Source organism: Aspergillus aculeatinus (assembly GCF_003184765.1).
Source record: "Aspergillus aculeatinus CBS 121060 unplaced genomic scaffold BO66scaffold_7, whole genome shotgun sequence".
NCBI lineage: Eukaryota > Fungi > Ascomycota > Eurotiomycetes > Eurotiales > Aspergillaceae > Aspergillus > Aspergillus aculeatinus.
In genome coordinates this window covers 342,415-366,252 of record NW_020291476.1, presented here as the reverse complement: position 1 = coordinate 366,252, position 23,838 = coordinate 342,415, and the positions used below count along the sequence as shown (strand labels likewise).

The 23,838-nt window shown below is 52.5% G+C and overlaps 8 protein-coding genes across 8 annotated transcripts; 4 read left to right on the top strand and 4 right to left on the bottom strand.

Moving 5' to 3' along the window:
• Positions 1 to 2,734: 2,734 nt before the first annotated feature.
• BO66DRAFT_435387 (putative prefoldin subunit 2) lies at positions 2,735 to 3,296 on the top strand (the record flags this gene model as incomplete). The annotated part of the gene is made up of 4 exons (XM_025650845.1): positions 2,735 to 2,774; positions 2,839 to 2,929; positions 3,008 to 3,200; positions 3,264 to 3,296. 4 exons carry the CDS (start codon positions 2,735 to 2,737, stop codon positions 3,294 to 3,296), a joined length of 357 nt encoding a protein of 118 aa, XP_025507269.1.
• A 3,379-nt stretch (positions 3,297 to 6,675) lies between these two features.
• Positions 6,676 to 7,806, top strand: BO66DRAFT_222353 (nuclear transcription factor Y subunit beta). The gene is made up of 3 exons (XM_025642694.1): positions 6,676 to 6,966; positions 7,030 to 7,157; positions 7,254 to 7,806. Exons 1-3 carry the CDS (start codon positions 6,867 to 6,869, stop codon positions 7,515 to 7,517), a joined length of 492 nt encoding a protein of 163 aa, XP_025507268.1. The 5' UTR covers positions 6,676 to 6,866; the 3' UTR covers positions 7,518 to 7,806.
• Positions 7,807 to 8,068: 262 nt separating this feature from the next.
• Positions 8,069 to 11,389, bottom strand: BO66DRAFT_222381 (acetamidase regulatory protein). The gene is made up of 3 exons (XM_025642696.1): positions 10,949 to 11,389; positions 9,696 to 10,875; positions 8,069 to 9,641 (listed from the first exon to the last, which is right to left on the bottom strand). Exons 1-3 carry the CDS (start codon positions 11,007 to 11,009, stop codon positions 8,552 to 8,554), a joined length of 2,331 nt encoding a protein of 776 aa, XP_025507267.1. The 5' UTR covers positions 11,010 to 11,389; the 3' UTR covers positions 8,069 to 8,551.
• Positions 11,390 to 11,701: 312 nt separating this feature from the next.
• BO66DRAFT_389024 (TatD family hydrolase) lies at positions 11,702 to 13,074 on the bottom strand. The gene has a single exon (XM_025646703.1). The coding sequence runs from the start codon at positions 12,914 to 12,916 to the stop codon at positions 11,738 to 11,740; it is 1,179 nt and encodes a 392-aa protein (XP_025507266.1). The 5' UTR covers positions 12,917 to 13,074; the 3' UTR covers positions 11,702 to 11,737.
• Positions 13,075 to 13,321: 247 nt separating this feature from the next.
• On the top strand, positions 13,322 to 15,046 carry BO66DRAFT_389023 (uncharacterized protein). The gene has a single exon (XM_025646702.1). It carries the CDS (start codon positions 13,478 to 13,480, stop codon positions 14,858 to 14,860), a length of 1,383 nt encoding a protein of 460 aa, XP_025507265.1. The 5' UTR covers positions 13,322 to 13,477; the 3' UTR covers positions 14,861 to 15,046.
• Positions 15,047 to 15,110: 64 nt separating this feature from the next.
• BO66DRAFT_389022 (putative alpha/beta hydrolase) lies at positions 15,111 to 17,311 on the bottom strand. The gene is made up of 2 exons (XM_025646701.1): positions 16,909 to 17,311; positions 15,111 to 16,820 (listed from the first exon to the last, which is right to left on the bottom strand). The coding sequence occupies exons 1-2, from the start codon at positions 17,062 to 17,064 to the stop codon at positions 15,333 to 15,335; spliced, it is 1,644 nt and encodes a 547-aa protein (XP_025507264.1). The 5' UTR covers positions 17,065 to 17,311; the 3' UTR covers positions 15,111 to 15,332.
• A 373-nt stretch (positions 17,312 to 17,684) lies between these two features.
• Positions 17,685 to 19,465, top strand: BO66DRAFT_222329 (Spo7-like protein). Its single transcript, XM_025642693.1, has one exon. It carries the CDS (start codon positions 17,976 to 17,978, stop codon positions 19,353 to 19,355), a length of 1,380 nt encoding a protein of 459 aa, XP_025507263.1. The 5' UTR covers positions 17,685 to 17,975; the 3' UTR covers positions 19,356 to 19,465.
• Positions 19,466 to 20,054: 589 nt separating this feature from the next.
• Positions 20,055 to 23,496, bottom strand: BO66DRAFT_367208 (MCM DNA helicase complex subunit MCM3). The gene is made up of 8 exons (XM_025645291.1): positions 23,308 to 23,496; positions 23,228 to 23,246; positions 23,106 to 23,157; positions 22,997 to 23,043; positions 22,835 to 22,940; positions 22,515 to 22,778; positions 20,394 to 22,453; positions 20,055 to 20,324 (listed from the first exon to the last, which is right to left on the bottom strand). The coding sequence occupies exons 1-8, from the start codon at positions 23,372 to 23,374 to the stop codon at positions 20,288 to 20,290; spliced, it is 2,652 nt and encodes an 883-aa protein (XP_025507262.1). The 5' UTR covers positions 23,375 to 23,496; the 3' UTR covers positions 20,055 to 20,287.
• Positions 23,497 to 23,838: the final 342 nt, after the last annotated feature.

The following is a 23,838-nucleotide window of genomic DNA, read 5'->3' as shown; positions in this document are numbered from 1 at the left end:
CTCGCCGATGCCCTTGACGCGCGCGGCCTGGTGGTAGAATCCGGAGCAGATGCACTTGCGGATGACATCCCAGTCGGTTCCACAGCTGACGAGGGGCATCTTCTGCACCGTCATGATGTCGTGCAGCTGGTCTCGGACTTCCCGGGCGCGTCGAAGGGCTTTGGCGTGCAGGAAATGGCGGGTACACCAGCCGTCGGAGTAGCCGTTGGCCTTCCATTGCGTGTAGACATGGAGGAGCGTGAGGTGATCTGACTCGGGGACAAAGAATTTCTCTCGCGCGGCGTCGGATTCCTCCTGACGTTCTTTGGGGCGGTAGAATACGCTCGGAACGGACAGCATGGAGACAATGCTGAGCATCTCCTCGCTACACCCGTACTCCTCGGAGGCTTTGATCAGCAATTTTGCGAGCGGAGGGTCCATGGGAAATGGAGTCATCCGCCGACCCAGGTGGGTGAGGTCACCAAGGTTATCGAGCGCCCCCAAAGACCAGAGTTCGAAAAGCGATGTGGTGATCGTCTCCTGCGGCGGAGGATCCATGAAATCAAAATCCAGGAGATCCTTGACACCGAGAGACTTGAGCAGGAGGACGGTATTGGAGAGACTGGTGCGCTGAATTTCGGGGATGGTCTGCAAATAGAGTTCGTTCTTGTAGGCGACCTCCGTGTACAATCGATATGCTTTGCCAGGCCCTGTCCGACCGGCACGTCCCGAGCGCTGGTTGGCGTTGGCCTGAGAGATTGGTGTGATCTGCAGCGTATCCATACCCATCCGAGGGTTGTATACTTTCAACTTAGAATAGCCCGAGTCCACCACGAACATGATTCCGTCGACCGTCAAACTGGTTTCAGCGATGTTTGTGGCAACAATCACTTTGCGCACCCCGTTCTCGGCCCGTTCGAAGATTTTCGCTTGCTGCTCCGCGGGCATCTGACTGTAAATGGGCAGAATGCTGAGCTTTGGTGGATCGTTCAGTAGCTTTAGCCGTTCGTCCACCAGTTCGCATGTAGCCTCGATATCCTCCTGACCTGTCATGAAGACAAGGATATCACCCGGTCCTTGCGACACGTGAATGGCCAAGACCTGCTTGACCGCACTGTCCACATAGTCTTCGCATGGGGTACGCGAGAAGTGGACATCAACGGGGAAAGTCCGTCCAGGGATGATGAATTCAGGTGCGCCGCCGTAGAATCGAGAGAAGCGTTCGGCGTTCATTGTAGCCGATGTCACGATCAACTTAAGATCCCTGCGTCGGGCCAGCACCTTTTTCAAAAGCCCCATGAGGACATCAGTGTTAAGAGCTCTCTCGTGCGCCTCATCCATGATGATGCAGGAGTATTTGTCGAGGTCCTGCTGAACCAACGATTCTCGTAATAGGACGCCGTCAGTCATATACTTAATAACCGTCTTGCTACTCGTGCAGTCCTCGAAACGAATCGCATAGCCAACCTCTTCTCCCAGGTCCACCTCCATCTCCTCGCTTACTCGTTTGGCAACACTCATAGCAGCCACCCGTCGAGGCTGCGTACACCCGATCATTCCAAACTTCGAATAGCCGTCTTCGTGCAGAAACTGTGTCAGCTGGGTCGTTTTACCAGACCCCGTTTCACCGACGACCACCACCACCTGGTTATCTCGTATCACCCGCAGCAAGTCCTCTCTCACGGCGAACGCCGGAAGGAACTCTCTTTGCTCGCGGAGCGTCTTGCTCTTGCTGAATGAGCTCTGCCCGCCCTCGTCCTTTTTCAGGTGTTTGGCAAACTTGTTTCCGCTCTTGTATGCCTCCTCCACAGGCACTGCGACCGCACTGTCCCCCTCGTCCTCCTTGACACCCATCAGATTTCCGAGGGCCGTGCCGGCCATCGTTGTTGCTTCCTGCGCCTGCTTCTGGCGTTCCCGCTGCTGACGCCTTTCGCGCACGACTTTGCTTCCCTTGCGACTGAAGACGGCCATGTCACTTTGCGGATCCCGGACAGCGGAGATGGGCTCCAGCTGTTTTGTGAAAATCGTGCGGCCATCGAGGAACGGTGGGCGGAGATCGTGAACCAGCAAATGGACTCGAGTTCCTTCTTCGTCTTCGGGCATGAAGTCCCCATCGAAGTCCCTTCTCTGAGCGACACCGGACGTGAGCATTCGGTTGGTTTCCCAGTTGTCAATGTCCTTGCGCTTGGCGTCGCGCAACGGGCCCGGCAGGTTGGAGCTTTTCAGCCTCTTGGCTGGGGGCATGTCGTCCGGCGCCATTTTGAATTGTAAGTGTAGAAGTTTTGGGAGGAGACAAAGTAAACAGCACAAGTTATTGACTTTTGGAAAATGTCTGCGAGAAGGGCCACAGCTGATTGCTTGAGCCCTCCTGGCGATGAGTTGGGATAGCTTCGGAGGCGGATTCGATGGACTATCGGGCGATGGGCGATAGTGTCACCATGCAAACCCTGCAAACAGAGGTCAAACACGTGATTGATACACACCACCCAATGACGCAGATTTAGAGCTCATTTCGGGGCAAGACAAGATCACAGTTGCAGTCTAAGTAATTGCACTACGATAGCCCAAGTTTAGATTCTTACTGAGCTCCAAGCTGCACGTGGCAGCGCCGTGAGTGGACCCGGATTCAGTATTGGCTTCCAGTTCCGACCCTCTGCCTGGTCCGCCGCCGCCGCCGCGGATATCGAACCAACGCCCCGCATCGCAACTCCAGCCCAGCTTTGCAAGTACGCTGCGTGTACCGAATATCGAGAAAATGGCCAGTCAAGCACAGATTAACCCTAAGAAGCAGCAGGGTATGTCTGTACAAGCTTGAGTTCCTGTTCTAACGTTCAAGGGTTTCGTGCTGATCGTTTGCAGAGCTTCAGCTCCAGTACACCAATTACAAAAACACCCTGCAGCAGTTAGCACAAAAGATCGGCGATATCGAGCAGGAAGCAGAGGAGCACAAGTTAGTCTTCCCTGCTCTACCCCCAACCTGTTTTAGCTGTTCAAGCATGGATCGCTAATGCCAGCGTGCTGTCGTTAGACTTGTGATCGAGACACTCGAACCTCTTCCCAAGGATAGAAAATGTTTCCGCATGGTCAATGGGGTTCTGGTTGAACGGACCGTCGAAGACGTTCTTCCCTCCCTCAAAACGAACTCGGACGGCCTGAAGCAGGTCTTAGATGAACTGCTGAAGCAATACAAGTCGAAGCAGTCGGATCTTGACAACTGGAAGGTTCGTCATTTCATGCCAATCCTCATGAGAAGGACCCGCTCTGACCTGGATCTCCCTTTACAGAAGAAGAACAACATTCAGGTCGTACAGCCATAGGAGAACAATAATCTGAGAGTTACCACGGTTCAATGATTACCTTTCATGTTTCCCTTGGTGCCATCTTTGGAGGAATCAAACGGAGAGCAGGGCAGGAGCAGCATTATTCGGAGCCCACAGCCATCTTGACAGCCTCTTGACTTCGCTTCCATTGCGACAATCCCATGGACTGAACAATTCGTGGCTCATGGTATCTGCTATGACAGGACTTTGCCAGTTTCGCTCGCCTAGGACGAGGCCGATGTGTGGCAGCTAAACACAAACCAGTACTTTGATACAGGACGGTCGGGGCCCTGAATGCACTCATGCCTAATTGTTAGGTTCACCTCTGTCTGGGGATGATTTCATATCAGGCCATAAGGCTGAAGTCTGAGGCGCTCATTTCAAGGCTTTGATCATCCCTGACAGCAAATAGTGTATAATACAACTTCCGTGCCTTTTTCACCTTGTTTGATGACTCTGCCTTCCAGGGTGCATCGCCACCGATTCAAATGTTCTATCACTATTGTTACCGCAATCTTCGTCTACAACGCAGGGATTCTAGTAATTGACATAATCAGAGAGGGCGTCGTCTAGTCAGGAATTCTCCGAGAACGCTTATGCAACCCAAGAGAAGGTGTGGCTCGGCTGAGTTGGCCCCTGTGGAACAAGGCGTCTGAAGTAAACATCTGCTGTACTCGTCTGCAGTTGGCCGATTCGAGGCCGGATCACGACAGCTGCACGAAAGCACATTGCTCCTGACTTCATCTGATAGAATCTTGTTCCCGAGATTTCCTACTGGCTGCTTCATGTCAGCCTTGGGAGTAGATCTGGAACTATCCCGATGCATGTGTGTGTGAGTGTGTGTGACACGTTCAATAGCTAGCAAGCTCTCAGCCAACTTTGTTTGACAGATGATCTTCGAGGCTGATATGCCGACCTTGTCCTCTTGGGGAGCGAGTAGCTTGGGTAGAAGCCACCTGGATTCTATGTAGCAGAGAGCGGCAAGTGATGGATGCCCTCATCCACACCTTCGCAGATTGGGCTGCGGAGTAGAACTTTCTGTGGCTTTTGCCTAATCGGCACCTTTTCCAAAAGTATACAGTGCTTCATGCCGAGCAGGGCTCTGGAATGTGATGAGACGAAGAGATGCATGAAAGTTCAGGTTCCCCGAATAGATGGCTGGCCCAGATTGTCAGGAAACGCTGTTGATGCCTGACGCCATGTACCGTACACGGTCCGTCAGTCCTCATAGGGCACGTAATGACATAAGAGATTGATACAGTTCAGTCGGCACGGATCCTGAGACAAAGGACAGAGCAAGCGAGGTATTATTATGCGTGCTATGATATCTTAAGGTTGCTGAGGGAAGTTTGGCCGGCCCACTTGTCCTTGACATTGATTGGAGCATTGGTCTCAGAGGTACGGAGTACTCTATGTATAGATAGAGATAAGAAGTAACCGATAAACATTTCTGCGCATGTAAGAGCTATGTGACTAGGTCTCTTGAAACGCGATAGAAGCTGCTCAGCGTCAGAATTTGGGGTCAAGCGTGCACGGCACGTAAGAAGTACGAATGTCCTTTGCTATTGTCACTGTCGTTGAAATGGCCTGGAGGATGTTATTGCAGAATGAAAGAAGATAACGCCGATGGCCAAGAGATCCGGGGCCGATGACGAATGTCACGTGTAATACCGTATCAATACACCCCTCCCTCTCGCACCCCGTGAGCTTGTGAGAAGCTAGTCCTAGAACAGAAAGTGACAGAGCGATACCGCGTTAGAGGGGCGTTATGGAAGTCCTGAGGCCGCCGATGAGCGCTGGTTGCTGGTTTCCCACCGCGGCTCATCGACTCTCAACTTCCTCTCCTCTTCCTCATCGCTCTTCCTTCTCTTCACTCAATCTGGGACATTGGGCGCAACCAAAGTCGTTCATCGTATTCCGCTCATCGCTTCTCTTCGAATAATACTCATCTATCGAGTGCTTTTCGGGAGCAGGAAACTGTGCATTGCAAACCGCGTCAAAGCTCATTGGCGCTTGGATATATTCATCGCGACAGCCAGGGACTTCTGGTTCGCCAATTGAGAGCTGCGCGCATTGCGGCCGTCTCCAGTCAGACCTGCCCTACGCCCCCCTCCCCCGGTGCCTGCCATTGACTGGCCGGTAAGCCTATTACCTTTTCCCTTACATCGCCGCCCCCCCCCCTACCCATTCTCAGCGTCCTCGTTTCTTGCATTTCAGTCCAATCACTGTCGTGCTTTGGCTTGCTTTTCTTGTTGGTATCTTTTGTCGCCCAGCTGCGCAACGTGCCACGCCCCCCCAATCCTGTCTGACCCACGGTTACTTCCGTGTTGTATTACCCGCGTCACATTCCGCCTGCCCTGTTGACCTTCTCCCGCGTCCATGAATGCGCGTGCTGCAAAGAGACTTGGACTTTTCAGCTTGCTGACGTTACTATCGCCTCTAGTTTGACAGCTCTAACGTCATTCAGACAGCATTATTTTCGGAAGACCTAGATTGGGGCTTCTCCAATTATAGCAAGACGAAAAAGAAAAGGAACGAAGCCCAAGATCAGTTGTGTATGTTTCCAGAACCTGCCGCAAGCTTGCCCTTACTTCACTGGCCCTCGAATCAGATCGTCCCATTCAACCCATTGCAGCCAATCTCTAGACCAGCAATAATAATAGAGCAATAACAAACAGAACCATCTTTCGGACCGTGTCTCGTCATCGCAGTCGGAATAACAGATCCTACCAGGCCGTGCTCAGAACGCTAAGGCACACACGCACTATCGCGGAAGCGCTGCCAATCCCCCACACGCGTTGTCACAGTCATCCTTCCCCGTTCAGGCTGTTGTGAAGCGAATCGCTGCCCAGCCAGACACACCTTCAGTACCCTTGGCGCGGCTGTATCATAACGTCCAAGATCGAGAATCCACCACGCCCTGTACGCAGCTCTGACGTGGTTTGCCAACAGAGCAATTAGAGACAGCCCTTCCATCCTAAATCCAGTATCTCTGCACGTTCTCCCGACAGCTAAAAATCATGTCGTCGACCTCCCCCTCGAAGGAACCGGAGGTGGAACCGGAAGTTCAATCGGGTGAAGACCAGGAACAAATGGACAAAGACCAACAAGACTCCCAGGCGCAAGGTCAGGGAGAGTTCGAAGTAAAGGAGCAGGACAGATGGCTACCAATTGCAAATGGTTAGTTGCGTTCCCTTGCAGCTTGTCGCTTCGTCCTGATTTGTGCGTACCTTACCTTTCACCTGCTGGTCAACCGCCTTTTGCCCTACTATGATTGCTCGTGCCTCTCCACCGCCTAGGAGGCTGATTCGGTCAATCGTCACCATTCCTTGCTATCCTATTCATCTACCTGCCAACATCTATTTCGGGGATTGATGACCACGAGCCTTTCGGTTCATGTCCCTATTTGTCGTCTGCCACCACTGCCAGCATTCATCCGATTGGGTAGACATGTCTACAGTGTGCTATAGCATGCTGGGTGCATTATGCCCATCTCCACCTCTTCGTTGTTACTACCACTGCATGCCTGTATAGAATACTGACATTGCCTGTGAAGTGGCTCGCATCATGAAACTAGCTCTACCTGAGAATGCGAAGATCGCGAAGGAGGCCAAGGAGTGTATGCAGGAATGTGTGAGCGAATTCATCTCGTTCATCACCAGTGAAGGTCTGTACAGTCAATATCGTCTCATTATCAGCACTGAAGACTGACTGTCGAGCCTTTGCGTAGCTTCCGACAAATGTCAGCAGGAAAAGCGTAAAACAGTCAACGGAGAGGATATCCTTTTCGCCATGACCTCACTCGGTTTCGAAAACTACGCAGAGGCACTGAAGATCTACCTATCAAAATACCGCGAGGTAAGACTTGTGCAACGCATCTAGCCACTTTGCCCTCGCCCCAACTGGCGAAAGCGTGGTTTGCCTTGAAGAGAACACTGCTGATCTAATCTGCAGACCCAATCCGCGAGAGGAGAGCATCAGAACCGTCCGACAAGCAGTGGGTACAACGCCGGCGGCCCCGTTGGAGGCCCTCCCGGCGCCGGTCCATCCGGACGGCCAGTTGCACCGACGGGTCCGGGGGCCTTCCCTGATACCACGGATGCTGCCAATAACATCATCAACCCAAGCTTGGACCCCTCTGAGCAGGATGCTTCCGCCTACGGCTACCCTCCCATGGTCGGCCAAGCCCACAACGGCACTGGCGGTGATTCCTACTAGAGTAAGCGTCTGTGTGCAGGAGAACCATTCCAACTGACGCAGTGCAATCATAATTGGTTCCAAGGCCATCAACCATATCCCCACGGATGATCTACACACTGTGTCCCAAAATGCACAAAGGAGTCCAAGACTGGTTTCACCGTGTATCCAGCCCCTGAGGGCTCACAGTAACATACACGGTCCCTTACTACAAACGTTTCAAACTACACTTCCGGTCCTTACTCCCTTGACAATATAACATCTCCCCAAGCGGTGCGGCACGAGCATTATGGGGATTTGTTTACTCACGGAACTTGTGACGGACGGAAAGTGGGTGAGATTTTTAACTTAAGCAATCCGACAGATTCAGATCTCAGTTTACGGGTGGCGCGCTTATCTTGGCTTTTCACCGGTTGTTTCTTCTGTTACATGAGCTGCGGCTTCTCACTTCCCTGATTTCTCTGGGCACATCAACTGCCATTTATTGTATTACCCGCTCCGATTCCCAGTTTTTCCTTTCCTTGTTTCGTTCGGAGACTCACCCTGTCTCCTCAATCAGTGTAAAAGAGGCTGTTTTGCATGACCCGGTAGGTCCGGGTATGCTGGTCCCTTCGATCTGGGATCATTTGTATTTATCTGTCTTCGTCGAGTTGTCTCGTCTACACCTATATTCATCTGCTATTCTTAGCTTATTTGTATGGGCACATGCTTTCGGGCGGTGGATCTTAGTGTTGGCAGATAGAATCAAGCTTGGACATCGCTGTCCTTTAGCGCTTTCGCGGCACAACAAGCTGATTGGGGCTAAATTTTGGTATACTGATTTATGACAATTCCATGTTAGGGAGGCTATGTATGATAAATGCAGAAAGGTCACCGATATTTTCCCGACATCGATGGTGCTAAATATCAATGAAAGCCGGGACAAGCAATGAGAGGGTCATCAAGTCATTATCGTTCGCGCACAGTCCATGTTCTCAAGGAATATCCGGGTAGCTTCAAGACCAATGATATGTGGCAATGACGAGTACGCCATAAATACAAGTGCAATGCAAATGTCAGCCGTGCATCCAGCCCCCATCATGCAAGAGATCCGACAGTGGTGTCTCCTGCCAGTAAATTTGACGCCACTCATCTTCCAATTCAGGAAGACCTTCCATGGCCATCGGAAGGACGGGTTGGTCCATGTCTGCGAAAGAGAACAGCTGCCGCCAATCGAGAGATTCGCGGGGGGCGTCCAGAGTCTCTATCGGAGCCATGTTTGCGGCTGGCATCCAGTGATCGATCGCGTGATTCTGTTGAAGGCCCGCAGAGGAAGTGGAGTTTGGAATGTGTGTCAACTCTGGAGTCGGAACATCGTAGGAAACAGGCTGTTCCTCCTGCTGTTGTGGAGTGTGTGTAGCTATTGTACTTGTGGAAGAGCTAGAGGATGAAGTATGGGCCACAATCTTTTCCCGTTCTTGGGAATTGCTGAAACCACGGGGTCTTTCAGTTGTAGCCAAGCGAAGATCCTCCTGAAGGCGCTTGGAATCTTCGAACAACCGTAAGATAGTGGTGGCATGTGACCAGTATCCTGCCAGTTCACGAAGCGAATAAGAAGCTGAATCAAAGCGACGAAGGGCATTAATCGCTAGCACAGGATTTGAGAAGCGAAGCTCCACTCGCACTTGTATCATTGCCGTGAAAAGGGTATGAACAGCGGAGTACCAGAGAATCTTCAAGCGATCATGGAGACGAAGTTCTTCGAAAATCGAGGCTATGACACCTGCAGCTGCGCTACAGATTTCAGCATCGTGTGGTCCGTAGTCATCCGAATATGCAGAGGCTCTTGGATGGGGTCGATGTAGTAAAATGAGGAAGTTGTTATAGGTCAAATGAAGCATAGCAGACCATGGATCCATGTCAGATGCTCGTAAGCGTAATTTGTCTGGAAGCTTCAAGGACCAATTAGCTAGGCTCTCGTCGGCTTCTTGCAACACCGCTTTGCGACGCTCTGGGTTGACTCTCAGTCCGAAACGACTGCGAACAATGTAAGATATCATTGTGCAGAGTTCCGAAAAATGAATCACAAAGTCTGTTTGAACCCCAGGTCCACATCCTTGGAAGTCTGAAAGTGTTAACGAAGACACATCTGAGTCCTCAAGATTACTAAAGGAGACTGTCAGTCATGGGCATCAAGTGTAAGACATCTGGACCACTTACATAGCTTGTGGGCGTCCATATGAGAGAGATACCATGACATCAAATTGGACTAGGATATGCCAAAGCCTCCTCCACATACGGCGGTCTCGTGAAACAAATCTGCTTGACACAGGATTTCGATGCATCCCAAGTCCTGTGGCAATCCTAGCAGCTACGCCAACCCAGTAATGAGCGTTAGCTGAGACATCATCGTCAGGGCTATCAGAGTGCCAAGTCAAAAGTAGAGCGGCCTGAATCATGATGTCGCGGTTTCGCTCGACACGACTGTCGAATAACCATTTAGCTCGACGAAAGAAGATCTCTTTCAGTGCATCACGCTCGACCTTTTGCCGGGCTACGTGTGCTCCGACTAGAAGTATTGCTTGTAGAAGCAGGATTGGCGGCGGGTCGGCAGGGTCCCGATTCCGGTACTGAGTCATGAAGAGATCCTCATCTATGATGGGATACCCTGGGTTGACGTGGTCAAAGTAAGCCTGAACCAGCTCATCTGCCAGAGCCGGTTCAGGTAAGGTGACAGCATCCATCAAAAGTTGATCGTGGCCTGTTCTCAGTTGGCGCCGAGGTATTTCATTTCCAGCAAAGTGGTACACGTCGTCGACTTCGTCTCGCTGTTGGCGGATCAAAAAAGACATGTTGGACAGCTCGTGACCGACATAGATCGCTCGCACACCCCGACGGATTTCTCGACTGCCTGATTCTTCCTCGTCGATCAGTTTCACCAATCGTCTTTCCAAATCCGCATGCGAGTCCTGGTCTATGGGGATCTCCGATTCCGTTGGGCGATGGTATGCCTGGGCATCGGACGTTGGTGAAGAACTGTGATGCTGTTGTTGGTGATCAACATGGTCATTGGTTGTACGATGGATCGCATGGACATTGACGAGAGAAGTGGCAGCTGCCACAACGTCCGGTTGAACGTTGCGGAAGGCAGTTGTGAAAGCATTTGGCGGAGCAGCAGGAGAAGCAGGATTTGATGGTTTGTGCGTAGGTTCAAAAGCAGGAGGTGGACGACAGCGAATAGGTACAGGGTTCAAGATTGAGCGTGTAGCTAAGCGTTTCTTTTTCTCATGAATGCGGCAGTCTGACTTTCCCGCGGAGCGACAATTGGAGCAAGGCAACCCGACGAGCCGAGCATCACAGCGAACTTTGCGCCGATGACAGTGAATGCAGGCGGCAGAGCCTGGCGCAGACAGACATTGGTGAGGATCCGAGTAATTAAGAAGCGCAGATGATGAGCCAGAGCGAGTACATACCTGACTTGCGCTTAGTCACGCCATTCCCGGTGGGTGGACTGCTATGCGCTGCGGAGGACATAGCCGAAGCATCGATATAGATTCCAGGTCCGGAGACTCGTTACTTCGTCATGCATAATCAGATGCACGAGAGCAGGAGACGGAGATTATGGCATGATTCAGTCTTCGTAATCAAGGCTATGAGAGATCAAGGAACCAAGGTGAGGGTTGAATGAGTGGTGAAGAGAGGAGAGAGGGAGAGGTGGAAAAGGAAGAGGAAGAGGTCACTGAAGAGGGAGACACGCCGACAACAAGCGGGAAAGCGAGAGAGTTGCAAGTGGAATGTGGGGCAGGAACCGTGGACGAGGCCGGGTCTGGGGGAGTCACGTGGCACGTGCGGAGAAAAAGCCACGGCTGGTGCCTTACTGTATCATGTAGTTTCCAGAATCCGCATGGAATGTTGGGCGGGGTGAGATCAGATTGAACTTCCAAGGCCCGAAGAATGGAATTTATTCCCATCCTCCCCCTTGTCAACACGCAACATGTTGGTCCACTGTCCAGGAAGACGGCTTTCTTCCGGTGACTGTGGAAGGAATCAAGCCGACCCACCTGGATAACCTTAGTGTCAAATTTGAATGACTCCCTTATCAAGCAGCCCTATCAACTGGGTGTGACTGGCTCACTGCCTGGACCAAATGGGCCCTTATCAATCCAGTCCACCCTCAACAAATGCTTCTTTCAACAAATGATGCGTTAAAAGAAAATCATACTCTAGCCACGCATCTCTATTGATCTCTAATTAAGCTCATTCTAACCGTAAATAAAGCGTTTCCAATTGTCTGCAAATTGCTGAACTCCCTGTTCCAAAGCCCAACCACGAAGCTCGCAAATCTGCCGGCTGATCTGCTCCAATAGCTCGTCCATCTGTGGTCCGGCGGTGTGCAAATCGCTTTCAATGAGGATTCTATCGTCGGGCAGAGCCTTGATAACGTCCATTACCTTCTGAGATGAAGGGTTGCTGAAATTAATGACCGCGGAAAACGAGAAGTAGACGACGGAGGGATTCGATGGATGCAAAAATTGCTTCAACGGGTCCACAGGTCCCGAATACGAGTGCATGCAGATCCGGGGTGGAAAAGGAAGCGGTCGCTCGTTTGCTTGCGCCGGGTCCGATTGCTTCTGATTTTCTTCTTCATCACTCTCAGCAGAGGAATTCCATTCGTTCTGCCGACGATGTCTCTCCCGCCTTGAGACCAATTTCTTCTCATGGCCGGACCAAAGCTTCTTGAACAGATCAAAGACCGCCCCATGGGCTTGAACACTGTGCACAGAGACTGGTCGACCGAGCTCCCCAGCAAGACGTAACTGCGCTTCAAGGACAGCCTTCTGGTGGCTCAGCTGCACCCGATGAGGGCTGAGAGTCCTGCCCTCACGTGAACCGGGCGTCACTGTCTCATCCCGCTTCTGCTGGTCGTCTTGGGTCCATGCATTGGGCAGCCGAAATGCGCGATCAAGGCCGATTTCGCCCACAAGGGAGCTGGGATAAGTTTCTAGGCGTGAGCGCGTCTCTGCGATCAGCTGCGAAAGCGGCTTGGGGTCCGGCAAAGAGGCGATAAATTCATCTTCCGGTGCCGGTGTAAGGACTTTCTTGTAGTGTTGTGCCTTTCGATCGTCCCGCAGAGAACCGTCAGGTTCTGCAGAGTCTGTAGCGTCGTCGAGAATCTGGTGCGAGAACCACGGATGCCAGCCAAAGCATGGCAGCACAGGCGGTGGTTTTGTGCCTGTCGGATCAATTTCATTTTTGCTCAATGACATCGCAGTTTCGAGGACCAAACATTGATCTTCTCCCCGGGTAGCCATGACCGTCAAGGTCGTTGCTTTCATTTGTGGAATCGTTTCAATTGACGACATCGTGTCGGTGGGATGGCAATGAGCGTCGTAAACACCCAAGTGCCATGGAAACTCGTCATTGTGCTTTGTGTCTGACATTTACACAACAATAAGATGGTGAAGGTGGCGAGTAGCAGGTAGAGAGACAGGGGAAGACGGAAATCGGAGATGATGGGCGGTATTTACAGTACGAGGATGAGGATGTTGTTGCAGTGACGTAACAGTATCGGGTTCATCAGAACCAGCGCAGGTAGCGCACTAGCTACTGCTATACTTCATGTATTTGCTAGGATTTAATAACCCAGGTACTTCTTTCTTTCTCTCCCTGATATATGTAAGCCTAAAATCACAGGCTATGGGCCAATTGCCACAGCAGTGCTGTGTGAGGTGTCAAATCTTCCATGCCTGGGGCAGCCGGTATCACATGCAGTTCTCCGCAAACTCGGGGAATTTGACTATCCCGAAGTAGAAATCCACCAGAAGATCCATCCATCCGTTGTATAAGAACCATCTGCTCTTCAAATCAGATCATGGTGAAAAGATTCAAGGGTCGCTTCTGGCCTTGCTTCTGATACAGTGCTGGTCTATATGTATCCCAGCTCATGAATCATATCCGCTCAAATCAAGCACAAGACTTGTTCTACAGTACCCACCGTCTTCATGTCTACCTCTTTGTCCGTTCTGCTCACACTTCCCTTCTTAGCCATCATCTCGATCCCCCTCGTCATCACCGCTTGGATCACGATCAGCCTCTCGCTGCTAGCGCTCATCCTCAGACTTCTCATCATCTACCTGGAGCTATGCTTCGCAATCATCGCCAACTTCTTCGTGATCCCGACAGCAACAAACATCTCGTTGCTGAATCTATCTGCATCGGAGCCCTCGACGCCCGCCTCTTCGACCCCCAAAAGACTCTCCATAGACCATGGCGCAACGAGGCCTTCACCACCCGCCTTGACGTCTCACCAGCACCAACATCATCATGCCTACAATCATCACAGCCATCACCTGGCACACTCACTTGCACGCGCCCAGAGCAATAAACGTCCTAACCACGCCACCCGGACCAACAGCGCCTCCACCTCCTCCGACGACCAACAAGACAGCAACATCCCGCCCACCCGCCTGTGCAAGGAACCATCCCAACGTAACGGACACGCCCCTGCCTCTACAGCAGCAGCAGCGGGCCTCCTAGGCCTCATCAGCGGCAACTCCGGCCGGGACTTCGAAGGTCTCGGCGGCTGGCGCTCACCCCCACCACCACCCAGTACCTCCAGATACCACCATCTCCCAGGCACGCACTCCCCAACAACAACCCCGAACGGCCTCCTCAGAGACGACACCCATACCAACACAAACAGATCCGACGACCCCGACGGCGAAGACGAGCGAGCCTGGCTCTCCATCAACCAACGCCTCGAGCTCCCCTCGCAACCCCTAACCCTCCGCAGCAACAGCAGCACCTCGGAGCTCGTGGAACCATCATCATCATCATCATTCTGGCGCCAAAGACGCCCATCGCAGGAGCAGCACCCACCACCGCCGCACCACGGCGGCCGACATCGCCGCCATCACCACCGCTCAGCAACCACCTCCTCGCTCCAAGTCTCCAAGCTATCGACCAGCTCGTTGTTCTTGTCCCTGTCCAGTCGGCCGGAACCCAGCGTAGCAGCAGCAGCAGCACCACAGTCCGAGGCCCCCCGCGGCCTCAGAGCTCTGTCTCCGTCCTCATCATCAACCATCCACCAGCTACCCTCTTTCCCGGAGACAGCACTCTCGGCTGAGAGCCACTCCTCCAGTGCAGTTCTCGATGCCACCCCCGGACCGGGTGGTGGCGGCGGCGGCGGCGGCTACTTCGTCGCACGACCCACCGCGGCGAGCAAGGCTAGTTCCAACAGCAGCGGAACCGTGACCCCCGTCGAAGGAGGGCAGCGGTCCCCCCGGCCACCGGGCAAATCGATGGTGCATTACTCCACGGGCCTGCGGTACCGCCGAAGAAGTATATCCGGACCGAACTCAGGCGTTCAGTTCCTGCAGCCTTGAAGCTCTGGTCTGGCTTGTTGTAGGAATTGTTCGGTACGTTGCATTCAGAGTGACTACTCGGTCATAAAGGGCCCAAATCCATAGTCTTGGAGCCATTCATTATTTTGGGTTGGATGCATGGGAAAATTTTGTGTCATATGTCCTAGTCGATTAGCCTGCGCACTCTACTAGTCTATTAATTTCGTGACATGCATACATGAAAGCTTCTTTCACTTAGCTTCAATCCGCCAAAACAAATCAGATTGTAAGTGACGATATTCTTTCTCATTATCCTTATCTTCGGACCATAGACATTGTATAGTGTAGTATAAGTTATAGTATATGGACAAAAACAACATGGAATCAACAACGCTTCTGATCAATCAAGCACACCCACCGCTGCAAATGGATCCAAACTCCTTGTGACTTCTTCACTCCCAGGGAAAACCCCACCCAAAGCCGAGCAACCACACACAGGAACAAATAGAAAAGCTTAATCTCTTTTCGCTCTTTCCTTGCGTTCTACCTCTTCCATCTCAGCCAGGACCACCCGGTTGAACTCCTCCCACCCATCGAGGTAGACGTGATGCCCAGAGTTCTTGATGATGACCACCTTGGCAGAGCCATTGTCCGCCTCGCGCTCTTCCGGCGTCGCATTCCGGAGGGCCCGCTCCTTTTCCTCGTCGAGCTTGGCTTTGGCGGCGATGCCACCCTTCACGTCCATCCAGTCGTGGTCTCCATACATGAACACCACGGGGAGGCCGTTTTCGCGCTTGGCCGAGGAGGATTGTGACGAGGACGAGGGGACAGCGGCTTCAGATGCTGCGGCGGCCTTGGTAAAGTCCAGGAGGGTGGAGGCGGGGGATGGGTTCTGCTCGATGTATTGCCGGCCGACGCCCTGAATGCGACGGATCAACGGGCTGCGGGCGAATGCACCGGGCGCCAGGATATAAGATAGGGCGTATTCACCACTACCACGGAGGCTGAAGATCGAGTAAGAGTAGTCGTGCAAGGCCTTGGCTTCGTCTGCCGGGAGATGCGAGAAGCGGCGAGAGGTCCACCCGGAGACCAGGCGCGGGCCGAGGGGTCCCGCCCACCGCACCAGGCTGAAGGGGGAGATGTTGGCATCCCAGAGATAGGCGAACCATTTCGGAACCAACCGGCGAGGAGGGCGGTCTGGGGAATCGGGAGGAGCACCTCTGAGGAGAATGTTGTTGTCTCCCTTCTGGATTTCCCCGGGCGCGACCGAGGAGGCGGATTCGGCGATAGTGCGTTGATTCTGCGTGAGCTCGTTCGCCACCGTCGAGGATTCGGGCATTTCTGCCTTCACTGCGTAGGGGTCTTCGGGAATGCCCACGGGTGAGGCGAGAATCAGCTTGTTCAGACGGCCTGGGTACTTGAGAGCGTAGGCCACTGCCATGTAGCCTCCCAGACTGTGGCCCATGAGGGTGAAGCGGTCAATCTTGCGCTTGACGCGCCATTCTTCCAAGGCGTCCACAAACCACGCCTCTGCTTCTTTGATGGCCTCTTCTCGCTCCTTGGCTTTGATGCGGAACGGTGGGCGTGTACTGCGGCCCATGCCTAGGAGGTCCAGCGCGTGGAGCTGCCAGCCTTTCAATCGGCTGAGGGGTTCGAAATTCTTGTAGAAGAAGCCCAGGCCGGCTCCATAGCCGTGAACCATGACCAAATGCTGGTCCACCTCCTCACCCACACGCTCGACAGAAAACTCGTTCAAAGCTCGATTCTTGCCGCTGAGCTCCACCATGCTTGAGCGCCACCGTCGCGGGCCATACGGATCGTTGGTGGAATTGATAGTGACATCGCCCTCCTCAGTGTGATCGGCGGACTGAAGACTCCCCGATCCGCCGTTGGGGACTGTGCTGGTCTTTCCGGTTTGGAGGTGTGTCGGGGGTTGGTGCTGAAGATAGGGTAGGTAGGAGAGGACTTTGTGTTCGGTTGTGGCAGCCGGTAATGACGCCCACTGTAAAGATACAATTGCGGTTCAGTGACCCTTGCCACAAAGCATAAACACTAGAAAATCACTTTTGTTGCTGCGATGAGGAACCTACCCATTGGCTGAAGCCCTCCCGGTAGCCCAAAGGAAACCAACCGGAGGGTGCAGGGGTTGCGCTTGCTCCGAGAGCAGCATGAGGAGTGCCGTCCCTGCGTTGGGGGCCGGATTCACTGTACTCGTTCTTGGACGAATTGATTTGCTCGGAAGCCATTGAGGATGTCGATCGCCTGGATGCGACAAGGGTAGGTGCAAAGTAGATGCGAGGGGTATTGCGGGGAGTCCAGGATTGCAACGTGGAGGCCTGGAGGGGAAGGCAAGAGAGCCGCGCGGTATACACCTTGTCGCTCAGAGAGATGGAGTGACAGAGGAAATATCTCTGTCACTCGCGCGTATGTGTCGAAGAAGAGCGGAGGAGGAAAGATGACGGAAATATAGGTTGGCCAGGGGGGGCTGATGAGTTGATGACAGGTGGAGGCAAAGAAAAGAAAATGGTTGAGGCGACGCCAAAGACCGATAATTCCGACTCGGATGGAGTTAAGCAGTTCGAGCCCGCAGAAGATGACGAGTAGTTAGAGTGAGTAGGTGAGTAGGTTTTGCTATAATAAGACCATTGTACACGACTTAGCTAGTCAGGTACTAAAGGTAATCTTGATAAGAATTAATTAATTCAGGTTTATCGAGAAGAGGAGTGAGTGAGGTGTTGAAGTGAGATGGAGAAAAAGATGGAGGAGGTGGTTGTGGTGGAGCCTCAACGGCCAACAATTTGGCAGATGACGATTAATGTTAATGAATGGATTGATTGATTGCTTCCCATTTCTTCCCAGTCTTACCCTCCCAGCCACTTCCATCTCCATATCTTCCCCTCTCCCAGAACTCGGTCTTTTCTCGTTCATGCGATGAGATAGAGTAGGGCCGCAAAGGCCATTTCATTTTCCTGTTTCTGTTTTTGGCACCTTTTCGTTTCATCTGATCCGCGCGCGCGCCTGAATCTCGCTGCCCTGTGCTGTACTGCCCCGTACTTACTGTACTGTACTTACTTCCACAAGGGATCCTCCGATCTTCCTCCCCATCTGCAGCTGGGTTATCTCCCTCTTGCAGTTTACTGCGTGCTTCGAGGACGCCATGGCTTCCGCCAGCCTCGATCAGCTTGTCAAAGGCTCTTCAGCGACACAATCGTCCGACTCGTCGACTTCTGTGGCCGCCCCATACAATGGGACTCCGACATCCGATGATGCCTCTTCCTCTTCCCCGCCACGCCCGGCCACGCCCGACGCATACTCGAACCTGCCTTCATCCCCACCCCAGATATACCTTAATCTCCTCATACTGGAAAGCTCCTTACGAGCCCAATATCTAGCCCTGCGTGAACGTCGAAGGCAGAACACCTTTTTCCTGCTGTTGCTGGCCATCTGGATTACCTATTTCGCCTACGCGCTCTTCCTCCGGCCCCGCGAGGATGGCCGCGGGGTGGGCGGATCGGTCTACTGGGTGGTCGAGATGGGCGAGAAGGTCGCTCTACTCGGAGGCGTGGTCACTGCCTTGCTGGTCTGGGGAACAGGACAATGGGAGCGCGGGGTGCGGTGGCCGCGGCGCTGGCTCGCCGTGGCCAACCGTGGCCTCCGCACCATGAATACCAAAATCATCGTCATTCGAGGTCCCTGGTGGCAGGAGTTGCTCTCATACATCTCCTTCCTCTTTCCGTTTATCGACCCCTTCTCCCCTTCTCCCGTTGGGGATTTTCACTATATTGAGCGCCCTGTGTCCGAGAAACGCGGTAGTCGGCAGCACTATCAGCAGTATTACGGGCAGGACACAGAATCGGGCCTTGTGCAGGAAGATCTAAGCCCAGGGGGTGACTACATCCGACTGCTCCTCCTCCCCAAATCGTTCTCTCCCGAATTCCGCGAGAACTGGGACGATTACCGCACCGACTTTTGGGAGAAAGAGAACGAGCGGCGCGCTCAATTGCGTCAGAAACTGCTCCAGAAAGAGCGTCAGATTGCCCAGCAGGACCGCGGCTGGTTCTGGTGGCTTGGATCCGGTTGGAAGACCTCCCAGCGTCGCCGACTCGCCGCAGCAACGCTCGGCCGATCCGCAGAACCCGGGCTCCAACCTCGTCACCACCACCACTCCATTATCTCCTCGAAACACGGTCTCGAGTCCAAATCGCCCGCGCGACGGGGCCCCCGCTCCGAATCGCACTCCCGAACCCCATCCCGGAGCACTACTCCCGTGGACACGGACGAGCGGCCACCGTCGCGATCGTCGATCAGCGGCCGGCCGCGCCGAGGCAGCCTGAGCCCAATCGCCCACCTAGATCACGCGCAACATCACCAACAGCAGCAGCAGCAGCAGCGCAAGAAGAAAAGCACCAAAACAATCACTCGCGGGCTCTCGCCATTGACCCAGGCACAAATCCGCGAGGGTGTACTGCGCACTCCATCTTTTTCATCCGAAGATTCCTCCTCAATGAGAAGCAGTACTCCGGTCGATATAAAATGAAAGCAAATCTCAAAACAAAAAGTGTAAAGGAATATACTGCAAATAAAGCAAGGGTGTCAGGCTTGATTCTCTAGCTGAGAAATCCCTAAGCCCAATCGCACAACATGCTTGTTAAATTATACCCCGCGGGCCCCCTCCCCATCATCCTCCGTTCTCCAGCGCCATACGTCCTATTGTCTTGACGTAGACTTTCTTCTTCCTCTGTGTGTGTGTGTGTGCATGTGTGCGTGTGGCATCTCTTCTATTCTTCTTCTATTCTATCGCCATATTTCTTCCCTCTTCATCACAACCCCACCCCCTCTACTCTTCCTTTTAATACCCTGTTATATCTCTATGTCTTTGTATTCATGTTGCCATTTGGACATCAAGGAAGGATGAAGGAATGATTGAAACCTTGAAAGTAGAGTGAGTGAATAAGTAAAAACTTTGGATTCTTGTTTATTGTCTCTCAGCAGATGCGATGAGAGAGGAAATGATATAGATAGGACGAAAGCTAGAAAAGGGACTGGATATAGGTACGTGCATAGTGACAGTCTTGATGGTCCGTTGGTGTGGATTCTGGATATAGGCGCTGCGTTGTCTACTATACCTGGAATTCTTGTACACTAAGGCGGAATAGGTTTGGGGCTGGTGTGATCTATTATGTGGAGTGCTCGATTGAGAGAAAGGTAGCATACCACTAGGTAGACTGTACACATGATCAGATATAGCTGTATTATCAATTCGATGATACATAGACTACTTCAAATTCTCAGCAACACAACCGAAGTTACTCCGAAAAACGCCATATCTTTCTCCAAATGTCGATTATGTAGAACAAAGTCGTCGTGTAACAAAAAATACCATGCACGTACAACCCTGCTTGATTTCGTGACAACAACAACAGAACACCCCAGATTCTATGCCGAAAAGATCCTCAACCGAATAGCTCATTAAATTCTGTAAACAGTTTCATCATCCTCAAGGTACCTGTATTCGTGGTTAGAGATCTAGTCCTATGATTTGACAGTGAAGCATAGGGGGTCAGTTGGGACTTACATCAATTCGTTTCTCTCATTCATGGCCCGCAGGGCCTGCAGGGCCTCCGGACGCTGGAAGACGTGGCTCTCGCCAAGTGAGGGAGCACTGCGAATAGCGGTATTGACCGCGCCAATAAGCTCCTCCACGTCGGCGGTGTCTCCGTGGGTAAACAAGCGGGTGCCCATCAGCGGGCCCAGAGCCTGGCGGAAGACCGTCAGACGGGCAGGCTGGATAGGCTGAGACGAAAGGCTGGCGGTCTGCGACTGCGAGGTGTCCGTCTGAGACTCGACCAGCTGCGACGCCGGACGGGACGATGCTACCGACATCTGAGACTGGCTTTGCGACTCGGGCTGAGTCCGGCTGGAGCGAAGCCGCTGGCCACGGGGACTGGAGTTGTACAGGCCATCCCCATCCTCAGACACGTTGTCTCCCTCCGCATCCATCTCGGTGTCCTCGGTTATGGTCGAGACACCATTGGCACCGCGAGTTCTCATCCCGCCCCGTCTGGTAGATCGGGGGGTCGCGCTTGCAGTCTGCGCAGGGGTATCTTCATCACTCTCAGAATCGGAGTCATCGCTTTCCGAGTCCTCGTCAAAAGTAGTGACCTTTCTCCTCTTCCGGCGCTCGTCTTCAAGCACTTCCTTGAACATGGCAAATCGCAGGATCGATTCTGCGACCTTGGCATCGCGTTCTTCCACTCTGTTCGAGAGGCGCGATTTGGCATGGGCTGTGGACAAACGAATAAGGGTTTCGAGAGTACGAGCGGTGATGGGAGACGTTCTGCGCTGGTTGCCGGCCAAATCGTCGTTTCTCAGCGCCGAGTAAGTCGATACAATGTGGTCGGCAGCTCTCTTGGTCAACACGGGCTTGACACGAGTCTTCGCGTATTGAACATACTTCTTGATGAAGGGAATGCTCAGGATCTCGACGTTCTTGTTCTTGCTCCGCTGGTTGGCCATGCCAGCATGTAGCATGACATTGAATTTCTCGTAGACATCAGTGGGATGGTTTGAATCCTGGTTGTCCTCTAAACCGACACCAAGGGTCTGATGCTGTTGTTCACGAACCGGTGCACCCTCCTCAGCGCCAGGCTGGCGGTAGCGGTGCATACGAAGGACGTGCTCGGAAACCATTCGGTCCTTAGCGTCTTCGATGTCGTCCGTCACAACAAAAAGCAAATCAAAACGCGACAAGAGAGAATCGGGCAAAGCGATGTTCTTATGCGGGTCCTTGTGAGGGTCGTATTGACCGTAGATAGGATTGGCGGCAGCCAGGACACTGCATCGAGCGTTCAGACTCGTATGGATACCAGCCTTTGCGATTGTGACTGTTTGCTGTTCCATCACTTCGTGAATAGCCACACGATCAACATCACTCATCTTGTCGAACTCGTCAATACAGACAACCCCACGGTCACCAAGAACCATAGCACCGGCCTCAAGTCTGCGCTCACCCGTCTCCTTGTCGGAAGTGACAGCAGCAGTAAGACCGACTCCAGAAGAACCTCGACCCGTGGTTGCAATAGCAAGCGGTGCGGTATTCAGAACAAAGCGAAGGAGCTGTGATTTGGCAGTAGACGGATCACCGACCATGAGAATGTTGATATCACCACGCAAGTGAGTTCCATTGTCCAAATTCTTCTCCATGCCACCAAGCAGCATAAGCAAGATCGCCTTCTTGATGTAGTCATGGCCGTGAATACTGGGCGCGAGGGACTGAGATAGCAACTCAAACACGCTCTTCTTCTTAGCGACCTTGTTGATGTTTCGAATGTCGGTATCGGTGATGGTAGTTTGCGCGATGCCACCGCCTGATTTAGATGCCAGCTGGATGATGTTGTTGGCTAATACGAGCGTACGAAAAGTGGCGGATGTGGAAGATGCGTTTCGGTTACCCAGAGTACGGTAAGTGCCGACAAGCTGAATTCTGTCTCCGGGTTTGGCTCGATCCACCAAGTCATCGTCCAAGATCACATCCACACTGCGCGGAAGTTGGCCGGCCGGTGCCCGTTCAGGCATTTCCTGAATCGAAATAGTCTGGTGGTCCATGTAGGTCGAGTAGCCGTATTCCGTGGTCAACTAAGGAAAATCGGACAATGTCAGAGTTGGTTCTCTAGCCACATTTCATGTAAAAACGTACTGGGTTCTTCTCATCATCCTCTTGGGGGTAAACACTCATGCTAGTTGCTCCACTCGCAGTCATCGTCGCGTCGACATATTTCCTGGTGAGGAACTTCTTGGTGCGCTCACTCCAATGTACACTCTGAATAACTTTCGGTCGGACCAAGGAGCACTTAGTCACAATTCCCTCCAGCGAGATCATCCGGTTCAGATGTGAGGAGCCAAGGGTTCTGGGGTTGCAGGAAAATTCTCCAAAGGCGCCAACGAAGCCACAGTGATAATGCTAGACATTGTTAATTCCTGCTGCGCAAGCGGTCCTAGAGATCGGAATCGCCATACCACATCGTCTGCAGTTTCTCTCGACGGTCGGTTGGGCAGTGTCTTAATGATATCTTTCAAGGCCCTCTCGAAGGCATCGGTGTATTCGTAGGGAGATGTGAGAAGACTGTAATTTATCAGCCAATGTGATTAGGGTGAAGTAGAGGGGCGGGCGCATCCTACCCATCAGCCATCTCACGGCTATGTGCTCGAATCTCATCAATGCTGACCTACACCCATAGCATAATGATTAGGCTAAGTCGCCTGAAGTATACAGATGACCACAACTCACTATTAACCGCCGTAGCCCTCTGTTCAGCATCAACAAGATATCGGCTCGATAACTAATTCCAAGTTAGACCCTTATTACCGCAAAGCATGGCAGTTTGCTATGGTAGTCAGAGGCCAACAGACCTGCGTGCTCTAGCATCACCTGCAATGTCAAGCAATCAGTACGCTGTACGCCGAAAGGATCAAAGGTCATATTGGCTTACTTGGATCGAGAAATTCGACAGCGGCACGCACACGATCCTGTGCGGCATCATCGAATTGTCCCTCCATGACAGACAGATTCTTGCTAATAACGAAAAGGGTATCTCAAAATGATCGAAGTGGAAATGAAGTAGCAAGAAAATGGGGGACCTCTATCTCTGGGGTCAAAGTGCAAGCGCGGGGATGCGAATGGTGATTTTTGCTTGATCTCGATGGAAGGGTGGGTTGGCGGAGAAACCGTTCTTTCGGGTTCAAACGCGACATCTGAATCGGGTAATATTAGAGCGCGTCCTGCGACGGAACGCGTAAAGCGTACCTTGCATAGGTGGATTATGACTGTATTGCTGAGTCAGCTTCTACCAAGTGCATAAACCACTCACTAACTCAGCTAATCAACTAATCAACTAGTTAGCTACATAACAGATGATTCAAGATCTTCCTTCTCGTCTTTTTGCAAAGGACAATGTGAATACAATTATATAGAAAACGCTGAGCCGCAGAGTCTTGTACAAGTCTGTATGATAAATATACAA

Coding starts and splice junctions, on each gene's coding strand:
- BO66DRAFT_222353 (XM_025642694.1), top strand. CDS start 6,867: ATGAAACTAGCTCTACCTGAGAATGCGAAGATCGCGAAGGAGGCCAAG. Junction 6,967..7,029: donor CTCGTTCATCACCAGTGAAG/GTCTGTACAGTC, acceptor GCCTTTGCGTAG/CTTCCGACAAATGTCAGCAG. Junction 7,158..7,253: donor ACCTATCAAAATACCGCGAG/GTAAGACTTGTG, acceptor TCTAATCTGCAG/ACCCAATCCGCGAGAGGAGA.
- BO66DRAFT_222381 (XM_025642696.1), bottom strand. CDS start 11,009: ATGTCCTCCGCAGCGCATAGCAGTCCACCCACCGGGAATGGCGTGACT. Junction 10,876..10,948: donor CGTGACTAAGCGCAAGTCAG/GTATGTACTCGC, acceptor TGTCTGCGCCAG/GCTCTGCCGCCTGCATTCAC. Junction 9,642..9,695: donor TATGGACGCCCACAAGCTAT/GTAAGTGGTCCA, acceptor AGTCTCCTTTAG/TAATCTTGAGGACTCAGATG.
- BO66DRAFT_389024 (XM_025646703.1), bottom strand. CDS start 12,916: ATGTCAGACACAAAGCACAATGACGAGTTTCCATGGCACTTGGGTGTT.
- BO66DRAFT_389023 (XM_025646702.1), top strand. CDS start 13,478: ATGTCTACCTCTTTGTCCGTTCTGCTCACACTTCCCTTCTTAGCCATC.
- BO66DRAFT_389022 (XM_025646701.1), bottom strand. CDS start 17,064: ATGGCTTCCGAGCAAATCAATTCGTCCAAGAACGAGTACAGTGAATCC. Junction 16,821..16,908: donor GGGAGGGCTTCAGCCAATGG/GTAGGTTCCTCA, acceptor GTATCTTTACAG/TGGGCGTCATTACCGGCTGC.
- BO66DRAFT_222329 (XM_025642693.1), top strand. CDS start 17,976: ATGGCTTCCGCCAGCCTCGATCAGCTTGTCAAAGGCTCTTCAGCGACA.
- BO66DRAFT_367208 (XM_025645291.1), bottom strand. CDS start 23,374: ATGGAGGGACAATTCGATGATGCCGCACAGGATCGTGTGCGTGCCGCT. Junction 22,941..22,996: donor AGCCGTGAGATGGCTGATGG/GTAGGATGCGCC, acceptor GATAAATTACAG/TCTTCTCACATCTCCCTACG. Junction 20,325..20,393: donor AATGAGAGAAACGAATTGAT/GTAAGTCCCAAC, acceptor CCACGAATACAG/GTACCTTGAGGATGATGAAA.